At 43.3% G+C, this 21,399-nt stretch overlaps 1 protein-coding gene across 1 annotated transcript in view; it reads left to right on the forward strand.

Annotated features, from left to right (window-relative positions):
* Nucleotides 1-1,595, forward strand: part of LOC146178276 (ATP-binding cassette sub-family C member 3-like) — a 76,576-nt gene extending 74,981 nt beyond the window's left edge. Inside the window, exon 27 of the mRNA XM_084579665.1 lies at nucleotides 1,110-1,595. Within this exon, the coding sequence (XP_084435791.1) occupies nucleotides 1,110-1,266 (157 nt within the window). The 3' untranslated portion in view covers nucleotides 1,267-1,595. The remainder of the gene's footprint in view (nucleotides 1-1,109) is intronic.
* Nucleotides 1,596-21,399: the final 19,804 nt, after the last annotated feature.

Here is a 21,399-nt window from a genome sequence, read left to right on the forward strand (position 1 = left end):
TAAAGTTAAAGTTAAATTGGTTCACAGGAAGGGAAAGGCGCAGTAACTGTCACACCTGCTCTGTGGACACCCGCACCGCGCCGTAAGGGAAGGGAGGAAGATGGGAGTGAAAGTGGAAAGAGAGAAAGGGGAGCCGTAGTGGAGGGCTACGGAGTAATTTCGACCACCTGGGGATCTTTAACGTGCGCTGACATCGCACAGCACACGGACGCCACATCGTTTCGCCTCCATCGAAACGCAGCCGCCGCGGTCGGGTTCGAACCCGGGTACTCCGGCACAGTAGTCGGGCGTCTTGCCACTGCGCCACCCCGGCGGGGCACACGTGTTTCTCCAGAATGTCAAAAGATGCATAATCGCTAAAAACCACTAGACAATGAATTTCATTACGCACAGTAAAAATTTCAAAAGGATGGAAAAAACTAAGTTGAGAGGCGCAAGAATGACAAATACAAAAAAAAATTGAAAAACAGAGTTGATGGCGCAATGATGCTAGAACATGGCAGGGCGAGAAAAGAGCGGAAAGGTTACCTGAATGAGCGCCAATAATTAACACAGCTAGAACGAAAATGAGAAACATTTGAAGGGTGCCTCTAAACACCGGAAGTCAGATAAAACCAGAGAAGAAAGTGATTTATTTATTTTTTTTATATTAAGATGGAAGGTGTGCTGACGCAACTTTCCCTATGGTCCGAAATGAAGGCGGCTTCAAGAATTTCGCGCATCAGTTGGTTCTTATGTTTTTTCAGGATTGTTATTTTTTCAAATCGGAGAATGCATTTTTTTTTTTTGTCCCAATTACGGCAGTGAGAAGGCAAATTTCTCATCGGCGCCCAATATAAGTCGTTCTTGAGTTCCATTAGTCTTTCGTGTGTGTATATAAGTGCAGGTTTCAGTTTTCTTGAAATAAAGTTGACAGTTAAATACTCTGTCCTATCTCCTTTTTTTCCCTGATTTTGTGCGGGTTGCAGCTACAAATTGATCGTAACCAACTAGCCCGCCAGATCTTGTTATTCAAATGTTATAGATTCTGCGTTTTATCCTCCGAATACTCATGCTTGACCAAATAACAGATGAATGGAAATTAATATCGTCTATCTCCCTTGCCGCAGAATCCTGGTCATGTCTGACGGCGCTGTTCTGGAGTATGGCCCAATACAGGAACTGCTATCCGACCCGAACTCCGCCTTCCACGTCATGGCCAAGAACGCAGGAGTGTTGCCCTTTGAGGTCGCTCTCCGAGATTCTATGTGCTCTACCGAACTATGAAATGTGATACGACATGCACATACATCATCAGCGGGGCTCTTCACTCACTCTAGCACAAATTATATTTATGACACAGATTGGCCTAATATGGAAAGAATGTGCAGTAGGTACACGTGCTTTGCAACTTCACCTCGACACACGAGCATACGAACTGAGCGCTTACAGTCAATGGTATTTATGTAATTTAGAGTAAGAATAAATTCAGGCATGGCAAGGGGACTACAATCCTCCATGGAAACGCATCGGAAGGACTTCGCAAGGAACAGAAGTACGCACATACCGAAAGGTTCAGTTTCGTTTTCGGTCACAGCAGGCGTGGATCCTACATAAAGAACCTGTTTGAGAATGTAAAACCAGCGGCGGGTATACTGAGGATGCCTTGAATCATATTTAATTACTAGAACGTACCAAAGTTATGGCGTGTTATTATGAGACTGGTGGCATAGATTTAAACATCAACAGTCTTGTTTTCACCAGCAATAAATAAGTACAACAGATGTACTGTGTGCTGTTGTTTTCTGAAAAACATTAGTGTGATTCTTAAGCAAAATTATTTTTTGGCTAGAAACTGACTGCGTGTGTGATTGGGGCACCTTGCAGATCAGTGTCTGTATTCGGTTTTTCACACCAGGGTTATCATGCGCAAGGTAGATCGCGCTGGCTAGAATTATTGCATTGTTGCATAGCGACGGACTTGTAGACAATACGGTCGTGTGCCCAACGGTGATACAATACGAATAAGTTTTCCTGGGGCCTGGTTCATGGCTTATCGTGGGTGAAGTGCTTGGGAAGTGCCTGGGAATTTTCTTCTAATTTGAGTAGGCGAAAACACCATGTCATGGCACTCCTTGGCCGAAGATGCCCTCGTGCCATAAAAGTCCACTAACACCATCTTATTCATAATCAAATCTACAGACTTATTTAAGAATGTGGCGACTTAAGCGGCGATTTTTGAAGCCGATAAATGATAGTGATTCTTATAAGATTGTATTGAAGCTACCCCGATTGGAGGCATGGTGGTGGTGACAAACGTTTAATGATTTAAAAGGGGTGGAGGTATGCATGAGCCAGATCTTTGAAGATCCAGCCTTTACAGATACTAGGTGGGGTCCCGCACTGGCGTCGGCCGCGCCGATATGAACGCATGTAAAGAAAACTGTCTTGAAACTTTTCTGGGTGCACAGTGTACCCATGAAGGCAGAAGTTTTCTGACAGTTCCGAATTATTTTGAAGGGGAGCGTGACAAAGTGGGGAACGCCATTTCCGACTTTTTGTCTTTACGGCATGAGGTTGAATGTGTGTTATAAAACCGACACACCCTCGGAGGGGTGCTATTAGCATGATGTTGCTCCGAATTCTTCCATTTCGCTTTTGGTTCAATTTGCTGCCGCTTGCGCTACGGTTACTCTCTAATAGGGTCTCTCGTTACTCATACTAGATGGCTGTACATCTGTGAAGTCTCCAGTGGGCATGTGAAAGGGACGAAAGTGAATCGTAAACTGTAGGAAACGATGACGCTCATCTCAACTGGAAACCTGTGGTCTACTCCAGCGTCCCTGTATTTATATGCCGTGGTCTAAAAATAATTACATGTAAAAGCCTTTACTCAGGATGGGTCACAGATAGTTAGCGGGCTCTGCGAAATTTTTCTTTGGACCATGAACATTCTTTTACTGAGTTCACACTTTTCAGGTCATTACTATTGCCTTCTGCGCAGAGTAGCTCACCGGGTGGATTATGTTACTTCGCGAGAGTGATAGTGGCTACGAGCGACAGTCTTTAAAAAACGGCTGCCAGTTGTGCTGAGGCCTACAATTCGATAAATGGTGTCTCAAAGTATGACAAGAACCACGTAAGTATCATAGTAATGGGTTGCGGCGCCAAACTAATCGCGAACGCCATACCATATCGTCCGGAGCATAGGTAAAATGCCGGCGCTGGCCACCCCAGCGGTCCTCGAAGCGCTTTTGCGAAGCAATAAACAGCAGACAGGCAATCTGTCGAGCTACAGAATTCCGGTGATGTAGAGGTCGCTGCTGGGGGAAAATGGCAGAAGAACCTCAAGAGTTTACCAGGGTATGTGAGAGGAAAACTGAACTATACCCCACTTGTCATTGGCGGCGGTATAGAAGGCGCCCATGCGGCGAAGTACAGTAGATTGTGTTCACGAGAGCTCTGTTGATGCGTTCAGTGAATTCGTTTATTTTTGGGTGATAGGACATTGAGTGTCGGAAAGCCATTGTGCACAAAATTAAGAGCGCTCCAATGATATAAGTAGTTAATTGTCGGCCTCGAGCATTGCTTGTCGCTCGCGGGGACCATGGAGAAAGATGATGCATCTACTACGACTCTGCATGCGATTCTATTGGGAGATCTGGAAAACGAACCAAGTATAACTCAAGCGATCCACTGAGAGGCCTTATACAGGCGAAGCACATTAGTGGACAGAGCGTCGTGGCACTGCCACTGTAGCAGCTGGTTCGCGCGACACTGTCATGGAAGGCATTCTTGGCTAATGGAACCACCCGTAAACATGGTGGAGTATGCGAGTATATACAATACGTACTTTGGCTGGTAAATTATGTATTCGCATGTGAATTAAAGGGATAATAAAATAGTTTTCCTCTATCACCACGAAATGCTCACGGCACACTGACACTACCGGAAAAAAGATTGTGCTTTAAATGTCAACCTAGCGGAGATGAAGTGACTTCGTGCAAGAGACCTAACAGAACGCCACAGACACGCTGTAAGAAACATGTAAAAGAAGAATGGGCGTCACGATCTGCTACAGACTCAATTAATGACACCTGTCTGCACTTGTCATCGAACAAGAAATGAGCAACAGCGCGTTGCACTGTTGCCTTGATGCATCGAAGCTTGTGGCTAGGTTAAGAAGAGCTCTCCGTTTTCACTAGTTTTCGTGACTCAGAGAAACGGCTTTCTGAGCAATGCGTAGTTGCAACCATGATATCTCGCTTCGCCGTGTGCGCAGAGGGTCAGCGGACCGTCTGCTCCGGCGACGTCCGGATGTTCTATATTTCACCACCATGCGAGAAATGCGGCGCTACCTTCACGCGGCGAAACTTGAACTCGGGTTTCCTATAGGTTACAGCGAATAACCATGTACAGGAGGCATTGAAAGACTCTAGTATTACGCTAATGTCATCACAGTACCCTTCCAAATCCCTCAGGCACATCACCTCCCACCTTCATTCAGTCTTCCCCGTCAGACTTTCCTGCTTCCTTCCGTTACGTAAATTTATGTTACGAGGGACTTTAAAAGCCCTTCATGAAGTGAAAACCAGTCCCCGGTGAGATCCATTTTTTTTGCTATTAGCCGCGTTGGACTTGACGGGACTAGCATGTACTACCTACATTAGGCATGAAGGCTGCTTCGCGCGTACAAGGAGAAAATTGTAGTCGACGTGTTGTCGTCGGCTTTAAGCGACAGTTTTTACAGAGCAAATAAAAACCTAATTGCCGAGTAAGTGCTATAATACTACAAGGATCTGTCAATCGTACTCTGCATAAATCACAAATCTTCGTATGCTTGCTTATGAGGCTTTATTGATCATCATCGTTTAGGTTATTTTCACACGACGGGGGCTCAAATTCAAATGTATATTCCCCGTCTTCTCCGCAGTTCTCGGCGAATTGAGGCCCACAAGGCCAGCTTATTTTATTATTAGCACCTAACAGTGACCATACGACACACTGCCCTGTCTCTGAAACAAAAAAGGAAATATGATTATAAGTAATACTGCGGCACTATACAGGTTGTTCGGAGAAAGTCAATTGTGACCCATAGGAACTTTGTGAATCAGAATTTTGTACGGCCATCGATGGTAAAAACGCTTCTACGTGAGATGTCATACTTCGCCGATTTGTCTTCGAGCTTCGCGCTTCTAGCGTAACATTTGCACACGCAGCACCATCCAAACCCTGCGAGCCTTGTTTGATGAATGATACACGGCAATATAAGGGGCATATAGAAAAATTTGGTTTGGTTTATGGGTTTAACACCTCAAAGCGGCTCATACTATGAGAGAAGCTACGGTTACGGGCTCCGAAAATTTCGCCTACCTGTTTTTTTTTTTTTTTTTTTTTTTTTTTTTTTAAATGTGCATTGATATCGCGGAGCACGCGGCGCCTTGCTTTCCGCCCCATCGAAAAGCGGCTGCCATGGCCGGGATTCGATCCCACAATCGTGGTTAAAGGTTTATGGTATGTAAGAGCATAAAATTTGTTGCCCTCCAAGAAAGGCGGGAAGTGTTGTATGGTAAAGTAGATGGCAAGCCTAGCTCACAGCCAAAAACACTGTAGCGGAAAAAGAGGCGATGCGGCGGCGCGGCCATCGGCGGGCGTCGTTTAACACGCTCCCGCGCAAGGGTTTTCGTTGGGTATCGGGTTTCCAGGGTACACGCACTTACACAGGCCCGGTCCAACGTTAAAATGACGTGGAGTCTTTGGTATAGACTAATACCCCTGTCACACGAGCAAATTTAATGTCATTCGTATCGAATGACATTAGCACCTAATGTCATTATTTCCCTACTACAAGAAAAAATTTAATGTCAATTAGGCATTCGATCGCGGACAGAATGTGTACTCTTGACGCCAGATACACAGCAGAAACAAGTAACGCAACAATATGTTCTGCGCACTGTGAAATTTAAAAATTATATTTCTAGAGTTTTGTTTTAAAACCTGTTAATTTAGGTGTAAACTTATTAGCACTGCAGGCTCTCGCGGAACGGCATTACTCTCGGTCACAGCAGTGGTTCAATAATGGCAGTGACTCACGATCATTTTGGGCATTGTATCCCTTGTTGGCTGCATCTCCCCGTATTTATCTCGTAACTATTTAAAGTTGTGGCTGAGCTTCACACAGTTTGGACGTCAATTACATGCTCTACGTGTCTCCGTGCGTCTCCGCACTGTGTATGAGCGCTCCGCTGTATTCAGCCATATTGTTTGTTTACATTTATCGAATTTGTGGGTGACTCGATACTTGGCTTAGATTTTTATGGCTAAAGTTGTACAGCACAGCCAAAAGTAATGTTTTTCTCTAATTATCATACTGAAATGTTTTGATCAGCTTTAAAATGTTACACAGTGATTTCAAACGCCTTTTATGCGCACTGATGTTCCTTAAGTGCAGTATTTTTTTTTATAGCTGATCGTAACTGCCACCATTTGCGAATGACATTTTATTTTACCGTGTAGCACCGAAAAAAACCGAATGACATTCGATTCGAAAGACATTAAATTTGCTCGTGTGACAGAGGTATAGGGCATGTGTTTTTAAGCACTCCTCACAACAGAATAATTCGTTATATGAGAAGGTCACACCTACCAGTCAGTGTCTGAGCGGCATCAATGCGCGCCTTTTCGCGTATTTGCACAATAATTCATTTTGCTCCTCGCCCCTTCCTCCCTCTCACTGCCCAGCTGCACACCCCTGAGCGTTGCGCCTGTGCGTACCGAACGCCTGCACCCCCCTCGCGACGCCACTGCCTCCAGACCATTACATGTTGAGTTACTATATTACATGTATTGAAAAAGAGAACGCAGGGGGTTATGATGGCATACTTGGTTAGCAACGACACTGCTTTGATTCTGTAAAACCCTGGCGACAACTTTGAAAATTTTAAGGCGAAAGCCTTTATTGCCTCATCGTTGTCGTCAGCAAAAGTGTCACGCTTTTACGGTGGCTCTGATTGGTCGAGACGGATTGATTTCATGGAGATCTCGACCAATCACAGATCACCACCAGTTTTGCGCAAATGCGTGCCTTATATTGTCACATGCCAATAAATGATCAATTTATAATTATTGGCTAATTAATTAGTAAATAAATGTTAAGCAAATAAATACTAATAACTAAATAATTACTAATTATTTTGGTTACGAATTAGTGACAGTTGTGTAATTATTTAAATAGTTACTAATTACTGCCGTGCACCCGGTAAAATCAACCACACAACAGTAAACGTAAAACAACTGCGAAGATACAAGGAGCGCGATCTCGTCGCTGCCAAGCAGAATTCACTGAATAAATGCACTCGCAGAATGTGAAATAGCAGTCGCTCGCTTTACACGTAGCAGCATTCATCGCTACATGTGCAACAGTCGCGTAGCAGAATGCAGCACTCCAGGCTTTCGCCTTTCATCACTACAGTCGCCAGTGTCCTCAAACTTTTTTTTACAGTTCTTATGCAGACTTGAATTTTTGTTCATGCTGTACGTACCTGCTGTACATAATATTCCATCTTGCTTCCTTCCTGTTCACTAATCAGGTGTCCATCAGGATTTGTATTCGACCCATCTGAAAAATAAAGCAAGAAGAGGGTTTCCTCTATTAGTTTATATTTTTATTATATTCGCAGATAATAACCCAACAGAATATGCTATCCATGCAGGTAACCTCAGCTACCATTTCCGTAATCGGCAATGCGTTAAAATTACGTGAATATGAACTGCTAATTATATTTATTTTAAAAATAAAAGTGAGGATAACTTATATTTAGGCTTTTGTCCTTGTGCCTTCGCCTCCAGTGCTTTCACCACCTGTACATAGATGTTTTTGTGAGCTTTATCTGCAACACCCTGCTCTCATACCTTCACCCTCCTGACATACACTTCACCCCGTGGTGCGCGTTTCCCATTTTCGATGGCCGGTTCCAACTTTTTTTGTGCAGTTGGGTTGGGCAATTCACTTCTTCAGTTTACTATTTTCTTTTACATTTTTGGCATTTAGTCTCCTCTCTAGAAATTCTACTCGCTACGCGGTAGCAGCGATTCTCTAGGATTTTCTCCATAGGCGTTCGCACAACACGAAGCACCTGCACCCGAAATCCGCCTCTACTAAAGATTTATTTCGAAAAGATAACCCATTCCTCGTGTTCAATGCATTTCTGTTGCGTTTTCCTAACCAACTTAAAGTACACGACTTGAGAGAAATGAATTGAGTACATGAAAATGTCGAGCAGAATAGATCCGCGGAAACTGCTAGCCTCCGGCTTTACCAGCCCTTGTATATTTTCACGTAACGGTGGCAATGTCATTGGCAACACATGAGGAGGCTTGAACTTCACTTGAGTAAGCTCTTTATTGAGTTGACTTGCGCCAGCAAAAGAACTAAGCGATCGGCCGCAGCAATCGGGCTCGACGGTCATCGATCTATGAATACCTATCGCGCAGGTAAACGCTCAATTAAAGGCGTCTAAGAACATCTAAATAAAGCCGCAAATTGGGTCTTACATAACCTTGAACCTTGTAGAAACACAAACGAGTGGCCGGAGTCTTCGAGATATATCTCGACGCATCTTGTGTAACAAAGAAAATTATAAAGCGCCGTCTATCGACAACGAGCATGTAGAATACAGAAGCGATCCGCGCGCTGGAAGTATACTGGTACTGAAGCATACTCACATCAAAAATTTAACTTTCTCACCTTCAGCCGTGTTTCGGTTGGCCCAACGGAAGAGGCAATTCATCTCCTCAATATAAGTCAGGACAGGCTTATTTGGGAGTTGAAATCTTGATTCAAGGAGGACCTGGACTCTCTTCCAGACGACACTTGCAAAGGCCGTCGAAAGCTCTTTTTTGAAAGTCTCCCAATCCTTCAAAGCGGTCTAATGAGTGTCATACCGTACTCAGGCAGATCCTTCAAGAGCAAAATAGTCCTGCCCTCTCTTCGCTTCGTTGTTCCAACCGTTCAAAGTTGCCACAGGTTCGAACAAGTCGAGCCGGTGTTCCGCATCCTCGTCCGGTCGTCCTTGAAGCAGGCGGGCTCACGTGGTTGGGCAAAAACCAAGAGTGCTTTCTGCTCGACGGGCGCGATCATCGGGGGTACGCCAAAATTTCGGGATAGAGCACCTCCACTAGATGTCACGTGGGGGTGACAATGGCGTTGGCCACAAAGGCGATGGATAAAGATCGAGATAAAACCGCAACCGGAGACTAGCATACCCTGGAACATTCTAGAAACACATGCGCGTGGCTACAATTTTTCGAGATACATTTCGAAGCACCTTCTACAACAAAGAAAATGATAAAGCTGTGTCTCGTGACAAGGAGGATGGACAAACAAAGAGTACATAACCGATCCGTGCGCCACAATAACGGTGCTAAGGCCGCATGCCGTCGGCTCAGAAAAGCGATATTATGGGATTTCTGGGTTTCAACTTGTCACCGCAAATTTATCAATGGAATTTTTGGGCAGGCTTGCGCTTCACACCGTCTTTGATGAGCGCGGTTTGCTTTTAAATCAAAGAAAGTTAGCTGACCAACTGCAAGGCTTAGTCTTGTAAAAAGCTACAGAGCCCTATTCCCCGAAGCGAAGCTTAGATTAGGCCAATCGCTAGGCGAATACTGCTGCGTATAAGGAAGTAAGTTTGGCGAGACATAAAAGAACAAGAAACAAGAAAAAAGAAAAAAGGTTGATGGTATGGATATGATCGATAGTAGAGTACCCTTTCTGAAAACCTCATGATCTTTTGCTTGGTTCCAGTCTAAAGTTGTCCTGATTCTATTACCGATTACCTTAGAAAATACCTTATACGTAACAGACAGTAAGCTTATTGGTCTGTAATTTTTCACGTCCTTAGCGTCCTCTTATGAATTAAGGTAATGTTTGCGTTCTTCCATGGTTCCGGTTCCATCGATGACACCAGGCTCTGTGTATACAGGGTGGCCAGTTTTTCAAGCACAATGTCCCGCCCACCCCTCCCCTCCTTTAACAAATCTATAGTTACCTGATCCTCTCCAGCTTTTTTCCCCCTTTTTTATGGTTTCTAATCCTTTCTTAAGTTCGGCCTTCGTCACTGGCGGAACTTCTGACTGCATTTCCCTACCGCCAATCTCATTATTGTCCGGACTTCTTTGGCTACTGTAGAGATCAGTATAGAACACCTCGGCTACTTTGACTGTCTTGTCCCTATTCGTGATGACATTGCCCGCCTTGTCCCTTAGCGCATACATATGATTTTTGCCTATGCCCAATTTCTTCTTCATCGCTTTAAGGCTTCCCCCGTTCTTTACAGCATGTTCAATTATCGCCATGTTATACTTCCTTATATCGGCCACTTTGGGCTTATTGATCAGCTTGATATCTCTGCCAATTTTATCTAGTCTGTTGGATTGGAAGCATTCATACTTTGGTGTTTCTTAAACAAATCTTTCGTCTCCTTATACAACTTATCCGTATCCTCTCAAACTATTATATCGTCTACTTCTACAGCGTGCTCAGTAATGATATCTCTGAAATTATTGTTCATTGCTTTTCTAGGCTAATGTCGTCATCCTCGGTTAGAGCTAAATATTTGTTCTGTAGTGAGATCCTGAAATCTTCTGCCCTCCCCCTCACCGCTAATTCGTTGATGAACTTCTCACTAATTTGTTTCGTTCCCTTTTCAGATTTAGACTAATTCGAGACATTACCATCATGTGGTCACTGCATCGCACCTTCCCGATTAGCTCTACATCCTGCATAATGGCGGGGTTAGAACACATTATGAAGTCAATTTCATTTTTTAATCTCCCCATTCACACTTTTCCATGTCGACTTCCGTTTCTTTCGTTCGCTGAAGAAGGTGTTCATGATAATGAAGTTATTGCGCTCTGCAAACTCTACTGGTAACTTCCCCCTGCTATTCCTTGAACCCTCACTGCCTGGTCTCCTGCCTGTATTTTACCTACCTTGGCATTGAAGTCGTCCTTTAATACAGTATACTGCGTCTTTCCTTTCCAAATTGCCAATTCTACATCTTCATGGAAGATTTCAACTGCCTGGTCATCATGGCTACATGTAGGTGCGTATGCATGTACAACCTTCAGTTTATACCGCTTATTAAACTTAATTACGAGACATGCCACCCTCTCATTAATGGTATAGAATTCACCTATGTTGCCCGCTCTATACTTATTGACAAGGAAACCTACTCCTAGTTGTCGCCTCTCTGGTAAACCTCGATAACACAGTACATGCCCCTCCTTCAGTACAGTGTATGCCTCATTCGGCCTCCTAACCTCACTAAGCCCTATGACATCCCATTTCATACTCTCTAGTTCCTCTAACAGCACTGCTAAACTATCTTCACTTCAGTTTCCAATGGCGGCCTGTCCAGCGGAGCCAGGCTTTCTTAGCACCCCCTGCTGCGTCACAGGTCTGACCGCTACCGTCATCAGTTCCTCCGCAGCTGCTGGGTACTGAGGGCTCGGGTTTTGTAGAACTAATCATGGAAGGTTGCGGCCAATTACTGCACCAGGGTGGCCAGTTCCTCTTCTGGTGAGGAAGTGCGTTGCCGGAGGTGTTCACCGGCTTTAGGTCGCATCCCAAACCTTTTTATGTAATTCCATCGACACGCGGATTTTATTTTTAACCCGGTGGGGAATTGCATGCACCGGGATTCGAACCACGGTCCACTTGCATGCGAGCCGGATGTTCCACCTCTACGCCACCGCTATATATATATATATATATATATATATATATATATATATATATATATATATATATATATATATATATATATATATATATATATATATATATATACGACTTCTGTCTGATGTTCGCCTCAACAGTAACAGTATCCTGCTTTGTGAGCAATAAATTACGTGGTGCAATTATAATGTTTTAAATTCCGTGCGGCCACAGGGCCTGTTCCTCAGGCGCAAAAATTGCAAAACCGCAGTACTCGCGGAAGACACGCGTAAGGATACTAACAATAATTATAGAACAGCGCATATTTTGGGTATTAAACACAAATACTTGTTAAAGAGCTAGTTTTGGCGCACATTCTGCACCCAGACTTTTACTCAGCACAGCTCTTAGAACAACTTCGTTTTAAACAGCTGGAATTTCTCCTAAACGGCACAGTCTGTAAAATGGATTTTTTTTTTTTGCTTTTCTGAAACACTATATTCAAGAGGTTTATTCCTGGGGTGCATTCTCGCATACACTGGAAGGGTTGCATTTTACTTGCCTTTCTACATAGTACGGATAGCTCTCCATTCGTCGTATTAGGCGATGTAGTGTTCAGAAAGGAAAGGATATATTGACTCAAAGACAGGCGAAAAAAAAAAAAAACACGTACGACTTGTTTTGCTTCCGCAATAACCTGTATACGACCCGAACATTCAAGAGTGGGATGCTTAAATTCTTGCCTAAGCTATCGCAGCAAACAGCATGGATTTCATTGATTAGACTATATTTTATCAGCGCAATATAGCTACCTCGTTCGGAGCACCGCAAAAACTCACACATTACTTCACTTGAGCAGTGTGATACACATTATGGAGCAGAAAGATGACAAAGTGCAAAGGAAGCATTCTTGGTTCAAAGCAGAACAAAATAAACTTGGCGATGGTGTAAGTCTGGAAGTATTTGTCAACACTTACTGTTTGCATCGGAGCTGGTCCACCACGCGCAAAGAAGGAACAAACAAACCGTCGATTTCATCATCGAGCTCTGCAGGCGCCAACCCTGAAAGGCTGTAAAGAGAAATAGAAGATGGGAAGCTTTAGGAAGCAGAGTTCCTGAGCAGCAAATACACAAGGAAGGAAACTTTTCAGCAAATACACAAGGAAGGAAACTTTTTTGCCCAAAAGCGTAACTACATTATACTAGCCCTTCAATTTTAATTTAAAGGCATGATTAAAATGTGCTAGCAGATTACAGTTTTTAAATTTCAGCATGAAAAAACAAACAGAGGAATAAGAGTGTCGATCAGCTCGTCGATCAAGTGGTCGAGCAGCTCAAATTGACAGCGGTAAAGATGTATGAAGGAGGAACTGATTATGTGCTGTTTTAAGCGGGCCTTGCACGTGAATCGCCGGCGATTGGGCATCCTCTTCGCCTTTCGGTCCTCCTCTCTCTCGTGTTTGATGTGTTTGCCACAAAACTTCAACTGAAAATGATTTATTAACTTTTGCACTTGTGTGTAGAACGCCCGAACGCAAGATCTAGGCACTCTGTAATTTCAAAACATAATACTATTGAAAATCTCTTTCTATCGATGCCATACCAGATTTGGTTGGTTAATGTCATACCAGATTTGGTTGATTGCACAGGCTGATCGCTACGAAACCGGGCGGGGTTGTGATTCCACAATTTGCTGCACGAGTCGGTGGCCCTGCATTCTTGAGAAATAAGTGGCCCCGGGCTGAACATGAATGACAAAGAGCTATAAAATAGCAAAGATTACATTTTAAAAAGCAAAGAAACTATAAAACAAAGTACTTTAGCACCTAAGGTGATTCGAACTACCGACCTTCGGCCGCAAAATCCGGCACTCATTCTTTTTGAACCGGACTTATTTCACATTTGCTTCCGTAACTTTGCTTTTTCGGGTTTACGTGTTCTCGGGTGTAGAAATTGTGGTCGCACTTCGCCGATAGCCCTTTCAAAACGCTGGATGTTTATTCTGGCTATCACGAGGGATCACCAATGCCCCGCATCTTTATAACGCATCAAATTTTAGACAGACCTAAGAATATCCTAATTTACTAGTGCTGGCTATTTCGTCATTACCTTAGAACTCGTGTAATTTTTGCTACACACAAAAATTCGCGCTGCAAAAAATAAAAAAATAAAAAAAACATGCCGAATTCCATCGTTTCACTTCACATGCTGCCGCCAGAAGAAGCGACGCCAGTGAATGCGCATTCGATTAAGCGTTTTGCGTATGTAAACACTAAAGGAAGGGAAAATGTTTGGGCGTGTTGGTTCATCGTCAACACAGCGAAGCGCTCAAAATCACAAAGGACGAGGAGAAGCGACGCCAGTGAATGCGCATTCGATTAATGTCCTGTCCTATTGTCCTATTGGCGCTATTATCCTGTCCCCTCCTCGTCCTTTGTGATTTTGAGCGCTTCGCTGTGTTGACTAAAGGAAGCGTCACCTTATAAGCAGCTATCTGTGCATATAGGTCTACAGCGATGTGTCAGCTACGCTCGAGCATAATTTAGTGCTCGCTATATTCTTCCCAGCGCTTTCTCGTTGAAGGCTCTGCTTCAGTCCCAGATGTGAAGGTACACCACAAGATCGGACGAGCTGCAACGACCTTTGCTTGCAGGGCTTGCGGAGAAGAGTGCACAAAAGAGGTGCGAGGAGCGTATGTACTTGCTAAAGTGCACTTTTATGGCTTCATAGCTACGAGGTATTTGTGAAAAAAGAACGCGTACAGAAAATGGCTTAACGTCTATTGTTTTCATGCTTATTCTGCGTTCTGGTATGATGCAGCATAGTAAGTTTGATCGAGCTTCTTCGATCGGCCCACTGTCAGTTGAGAAACTGAAATACTCTGTCTGGTATCAGTCTTAGAGCGGGTTCACCCGGTTTGAGTTACTCGCCGAATATTGTCTGTCTGCCCCATGAGCTCCCAACGGACAGGTTCTCCCTGTTTCTGGTCCACATCAGAACGGTACGTTCGGTGCGCATCGACCATGTACGGAACGGCATACCGGACATGGCCTGTCCGTTGTCATCGGCATATCGGAAATGGTATGTCCGGTAATAGCTCCATACCAGAGTGGTCCGTCAAGATTAGGAACCCTAACAGACGTGGTGTGTCCAGTTCGACTTGTATACCTGCAGTGTCTGGTATAAGCTCCATATCAGACTGGTCTGTCTTGCTGGAGCTTCATACCGGTCCGATGTACAGCTGTTTAAATTCTATATGAGACGGGTCACATCGGTATGCGATTCATACCAGGCCATATATGCCCAGTCAAAACCGGTTTGGCGCGACACATAATTTTTCAATAGGGAAACATGCTTTCATTGCAAACAGCATTGGCTACACAATCTGCGTAATATAAATCGGAATGTATGAATGAATCCCTTCTGCCCACATCAAAAAGGAACAAATTGCACACAAAGTATTATCAAACCACTCAAAACGGTTACTGCAAAAATGACACTGTTTCCATGAACGACCGCCACCTTTTTGGGGCATATTCTGGCATTGCTTTTAGAACACGCTATTCTATACAACTTCTACATCTAAATGCAGCACGTATTTGCCTTTATGAAATTTCATCACGTAATCGATACCGCATCGCTTCTCCGATATGACAAAAGCACATCTAGTGGGGCAAAAAGAACTAAAGCTAATAGAAGAGCAACCTTGGCATAATCTACAACGCAGCGTTGTCCAAATTGTTACATCCTCTTGAGCGGCTCAGGATATCCTTGATTTAAAGAAACAACACATAGAAACTGTGTGTTATCTAACATTGCCTAAATGCCGTCCGACCAAACTTTGGCGGTAACTGGTTACCACTAGCTCAGCCAGTTCGTTACCGTACCTACGAAGCTGGGAATGGTGAAAACCAATGGCGCATTCGGTTGGGGGGACGAGAGTAGAGGCGCCGAGCATTGCAGAGCAGTACAGGAGCACGCCGTGCGAAGGTGCAACTGTCCTCCCACGGGAAGGGTGCCTCTATACGCGCACCCTACCCACGGGAACGCTCTCTGCGTGTCGAGAGCAGCGCGCTACGACCACGTGACCGCACTTCTCTCCCCAGCGTTCTCTGCCTGCCTGCAGTGGCAGCAGTCGCAACCCGAGGAGAGGCCAACGCTCCGTGAAGAACCGCTTGTTTTGTATGCCTTTGTTTTCACAGCGTGTCGATCTGCCTCCTTTGGCCCTTTCGACGCCAGCAGCGACTCTCAAACATGCATATAGCACCTGGGCAATGCTTTTCGCTCGCCGAGCACCGACGTTTTGCCGCCGCCATTTTGAGCGTCGCTGACTCAAGAAAAAAAAATGGCGCCGATATGACGCTTTCTGCCATGTGACTTCCTCTACACTCGCATTAGACGAGAGAGCAGCCGGGAGTGCACTCGGGTGCTCCAAGCGCAAGAAAAGCCTCCCTCCTCTACCATTGGAAGCCAGTGATTCTACTCCTGCTCTCCCACTGGAGGGCGCCCGCTTGTCTGAGAGCACTTTCGAAGTGCTCTCGAGCGCACCTGCTCTCCCACTCGAATTCATCATAAGCTTGACAGGTAACCATTGGCAAGCTGTAAATCAGCAGTACTATACTTGTTTTATCAGTGTTTCGATTTCTTCCTAATTTTGATTCCTGCTCTGGCTTGTTTTTCCTTTGTTCATTTTAGTTTTTTTTTTATTTCGTTTTTCGAACATGCAAACTGGCAGTAATATTTGTTCTAACACTTATTCTGCTTAATCGAATCCTATATTACGCGATGCATGTTCAAGGACAAAAATTATAAATACGGGCTGAACTGTTTTCGTCACTGTTTTCGTTTGCACACGGCATGCCACGTATTATTTGGAGCCGTTTAAACACTTTCAGGGTAGAAGTCACGCTCCTTGCTTCATTATAGGGAAGGACGAAGACAAATAATTTCCACTATTTTAAATACACGTAAGGAAGCATATCTCCGGATACACATTTTGAGCAAAACAGTAAACCTACATATTAAAAACGTATGCACGGTCGGTTAAGTACTTTAAAAATGTAAGCAATCGGGTTTATTCATCGCTCATGAAAAAAAAAAAAAAAAGAAAAAATAAATTTGATAAAACATTGTTGAAGTACCTCAGCAGATCAATCATGGTCGAGCTTCTTCACTATAGTGCACTATTTTGCTCTCAGGAACATCGAAACGACACTCTACGTCAATGCAATGACATTTAAGTAATCCACACTCAAACATAACACCGCAATACACCGACAGGAGATATTCGGCATCGTTTCTGTGCGCAGTTTTGTTAGCAATATTTTATTTCATTTTTTTATTTGTGAATACTGTCAACCCTTATTTGAGGGTCATTACAGGGAGGAACGTTAAAGCTAATATATACACAGAATGAAGAACCCCTTCTAATATACAATACAAAAGAACATAAAAACACAACCCAACACCTCCGTACGGCAACCTGATACACTAAAATATATATACATATATTATATACACGCGTATCCACAAGAATCTAAACAGAGATATCCAGTGCATCCACAAATGCTGCTACACTCGCAGACACAGCAACATGAGGGGGCAGTTTATTCCAGCGCTCAACAACATCCGGAAAAAATGAGCAGCGGAATACTTTAGTGTTAGTTATATAAGGCCGAACCGCTTTGTGATGATTAAGGCGGGAGCTTAATCTACCTGGAGGCTGTAGATATGTTTCCTTATTTATGTTTATTTCTTCATGGGTGATTTGATACAGCATTTTTAACCTCTGCTGTGTACGTCTTATTTCCAATGTCTCCAGTCCGCATGAGTTTAACATCTCCGTTACAGAATCTGTTTTTCTATATTTCGAACAAATAAATCTAGCCGCACGTCTAAGCACCAATGGCAATAGCTCTAAAAAGCTTACAAAATGAAAAAGGACTTCACAAAGATTTTCTTTCTAGCTTATTTTCAAATCACTAACCAAATAGTCTACGCGGAAAAAATATTAACGTCATAAAGCCAAAATATTACAAAGTGAAGAAAAACAATTACTCAACTTCTACTCGATCCAATAAACATGGGTTCGGAAGCCAGTAACAATACGGTGTTTGTGCGGCTACAATTTGACAAATCGGCTTGTCACCACTTGCAAGTGTAATGCGTACTTTGATCATTTTCTGAGCTAGTTAGATCACTAGTGTGACGCATTAACGAATCAAAGTTCGGAATAGAGTGAGTAGTCTTTTTATCAGACGATTGTCTTGATTTCTCCTGCAATATTTCTTAGAATATGAAACAGGCGGAACATTATCCCCTTGGCTACAAGGCGCATACTTTCGTCCCCTGTGTGTTCACAGCTTTCTCATAGTTATGAAAAATATATGCACTTACCTTGTTCGCCTATTCCTACATAACAGAGCAAACAATCCCAAAATTGTGCTGTAAACCTTTGAAATTGTAAACTCTGACTCCTCTACGTCTAGGTGTCTTTTATGTGCTTTAAAAGTATATTCCAATATTCCACATTTATTGCGGCTCAGCCAAGAAGGCATACAGAAGAATAAGGCTGAACGCTTCAGCGCATACTTTAAAAATCCCAGAAATTAAGTGCTTTAGAAAAGACAAAAAGCTCTCGCAGAAAGAAACTGTCAGCCCTGGAGGGCACAATTTAGTCCAAAGCTCTTCTGATTATACAACTATATAACTGGAAATCTGTAACCAAAATTTTAATTGACTCAGTCTGGCTGCTAGTGCCAATGGAGAGTTTAAAGCTGTAAAGATGTCATACAATTTTTTAAGTTATGAAAAGCTCTCTAAAGCCTTGCAACATGAGAAAAATCCACACTGTTTTCGCAAAAAATCCTAACTTGGTACATCATAAGCGCAAGAAGTTTGGAAGAGACGCTACATGCGCTGATGACGTGTTGCAGTCAATATGGCGTGCAATTCGATCTGCAAATATGCCACTTGACGTGCACCATTTCGCTTTATAGCTTGTTGCAAAGAAATGCGCAGTCACAACCGACTACGCGGTGTTAATGTTTTACAGCGATAAAACAAAAGAAAGTGCATTACACGGCGCGGTAAAGCGTGCCGTTCTAATTTGGCGCAGTATAGTCACTGTGACACGCCAGCAGCAGGCGTCGCGTCGGCACCTAGCTTCCTGCGTGTCCGAAGCACTCACTTCCAGTTTCTTGCAGAAAAAAAAGTGGCGGATTTCTTCGCACTGGGGACTTTGAATTTTATGTTTCCTATAAAAATTAATATAGCATCGCCTAAAGGCTTCAAGCTTTCTATTGGCACCAATAAACAGAGTGCGTTATATAAAGAATTTATTTTAACTCGAGGAGAAGGAGGTGAGGTACTGAATATATGGCCTCTTTAGCGAATGGTATAACTGAACAGCTCGGAACATACACTTAGCTCAACGGGGTCAGCCCTTGTTTTTATATCAACCCAGTCTAATACCGCGAAGCCAGAGTGTACGTGGCGCATATTCCATTCACTATATATATATATATATATATATATATATATATATATATATATATATATATATATAATTTAAAAAAAAAGAGATAGAAGTGCCATCCCCAACGCTTTCCTTGGCCTCGCCGACTGCTGGCTTCTTTCCTTCATATATATATATATATATATATATATATATATATATATATACATACATATGTGTGTGTGTGTGTGTGTGTGTGTGTGTGTGTGTGTGTGTGTGTGTGTGTGTGTGTGTGTGTGTGTGTGTGTGTGTGTGTGTGTGTGTGTGTGTGTGTGTGTGTGTGTGTGTGTGTGTGTGTGTGTGTGTGTGTGTGTGTGTGTGTGTGTGTGTGTGTGTGTGTGTGTGTGTGTGTGTGTGTGTGTGTGTGTGTGTGTGTGTGTGTGTGTGTGTGTGTGTGTGTGTGTGTGTGTACAAGTTTAAAAACCCCACAAATCATTTAGGTTACTATTCCCGTTTATAAAAATATGAACGTTACTGTAGATCTCTGGTAGGTGGTCAAGCAATAAGAAAAAGAGGCTCTACCGGAATGCCAGGTAAACACATCCACGTGGGCTAAATACAAATGTTGCCTAAAATCCTATATTTCCGCCCTGCGTAGCGCTAAAGAGAAATATTTTTCACGCGATGTACCATCACTTATGAAATCCAATCCGAGGAAATTCTGGCGGTTGATATCCCCCAACAATGACCCAGTTCCTATTTCCTTGCATGATGATAGTCAAACACCATTGTCCGACAGTGCATGCTCATCTGCATTTAATGCGTTTTTTACATCTGTTTTTACAAGGGAAGACTATTCCAATGTGCCCATGGTAGCCGAACTTGACTACCCATTCATGGCACCAATCGACGTTGCTGCAGAAGGAATCGGATGTATCATTAACAATCTTAAAGTATCCACATCTTCTGGCATCGACAACATCAACTCAAAATTTTTAAAGAACACCGTTAATGCTTCCAGCCTCATTTTATGTCATATTTTTCGCCAATCATTATCCGTTGGTCAGCTACCTTTGGATTGGAAAATCTCTAAGGTAATCCCCGTGTTTAAGTCTGGTTACAAACATTTACCGGACAACTACCGACCGATTTCACTCACGTGCATTTCCTGCAAATTACTCGAACATATAATTGCATCCCATGTTTACCGTCACCTGGAATCTAATCACTTTTTCTTCGCTAATCAGCATGGATTTAGGAAGGGGTACTCTTGCGAATCACAGTTATTGGAATTCTCTACTGATATACACTTTAATATGAATAATAACCAGCAAACAGATTGTTTTTTTCTGGATTTTTCGAAAGCCTTCGATAAAGTAGCCCATTGTCGCCTAATAGAAAAACTAGTCGCTCTTAGACTCGATGACCATACGCTATCTTGGCTCCGTAACTTTTTAACGCTGCATCAGCAGTTTACTGTGGTTAATGGCTTTTCCTCGCCCCTATCCGATGTAACTTCCGGTGTCCCGCAAGGCAGCGTACTCGGCCCTTTACTTTTTTTTATATATATTAATGATTTGCCTAGTAATATTTCTTCTCAACTGAGGCTCTTTGCGGATGATTGTATTATCTATCGCACGATTAACAACACTGACGATCATCTAGCTCTTCAGGCTGATCTTAACACAATTTCTAACTGGTGCCAGACCTGGCAAATGACTCTTAACGTTAATAAGTGCAAGGTTATGACGTTCACCCGCAAGAAGACCGTATCCAAACTTAATTATTTATTAAATGACTCTGTTGTATCCCAAGCCTCATCTTACAAATACCTAGGTATTCATTTCACGCCCAACCTATCGTGGTCCTTGCACATTTCCACCATTCGTAGCAAAGCATCAAAGACGCTAGGGTATTTCCGCCGTAATTTGCACGTCTCCGCCCACCGTACGTAGCCTCTCTTACTTAACTTTCGTCCGTCCGCAGCTAGAATTTGCTTCAGCTGTTTGGTCACCGTATCAAAAATATTTAACTTGCCAACTAGAATCTGTGCAGAATAGAGCCGCTCGCTTCATTTCAGGCAATTACAAACCATACTCCAGCATTACAGTAATTAAACAGGACATTTCGCTTCAGCCATTAGAACTTCGTCGACAACTCGCCCTTTTATGCCTCTTTCAGAAATATGTTCATAGCCCGAGACCATGCCCCTTTCCCCTTGAAGCTCCATTGCGCACATCATCGC

The sequence above is a fragment of the Amblyomma maculatum genome, chromosome 9 (assembly GCF_055883805.1).
Source record: "Amblyomma maculatum isolate TAMU_Amacu chromosome 9, ASM5588380v1, whole genome shotgun sequence".
In the NCBI taxonomy this organism is placed as follows: Eukaryota; Metazoa; Arthropoda; class Arachnida; order Ixodida; family Ixodidae; genus Amblyomma; species Amblyomma maculatum.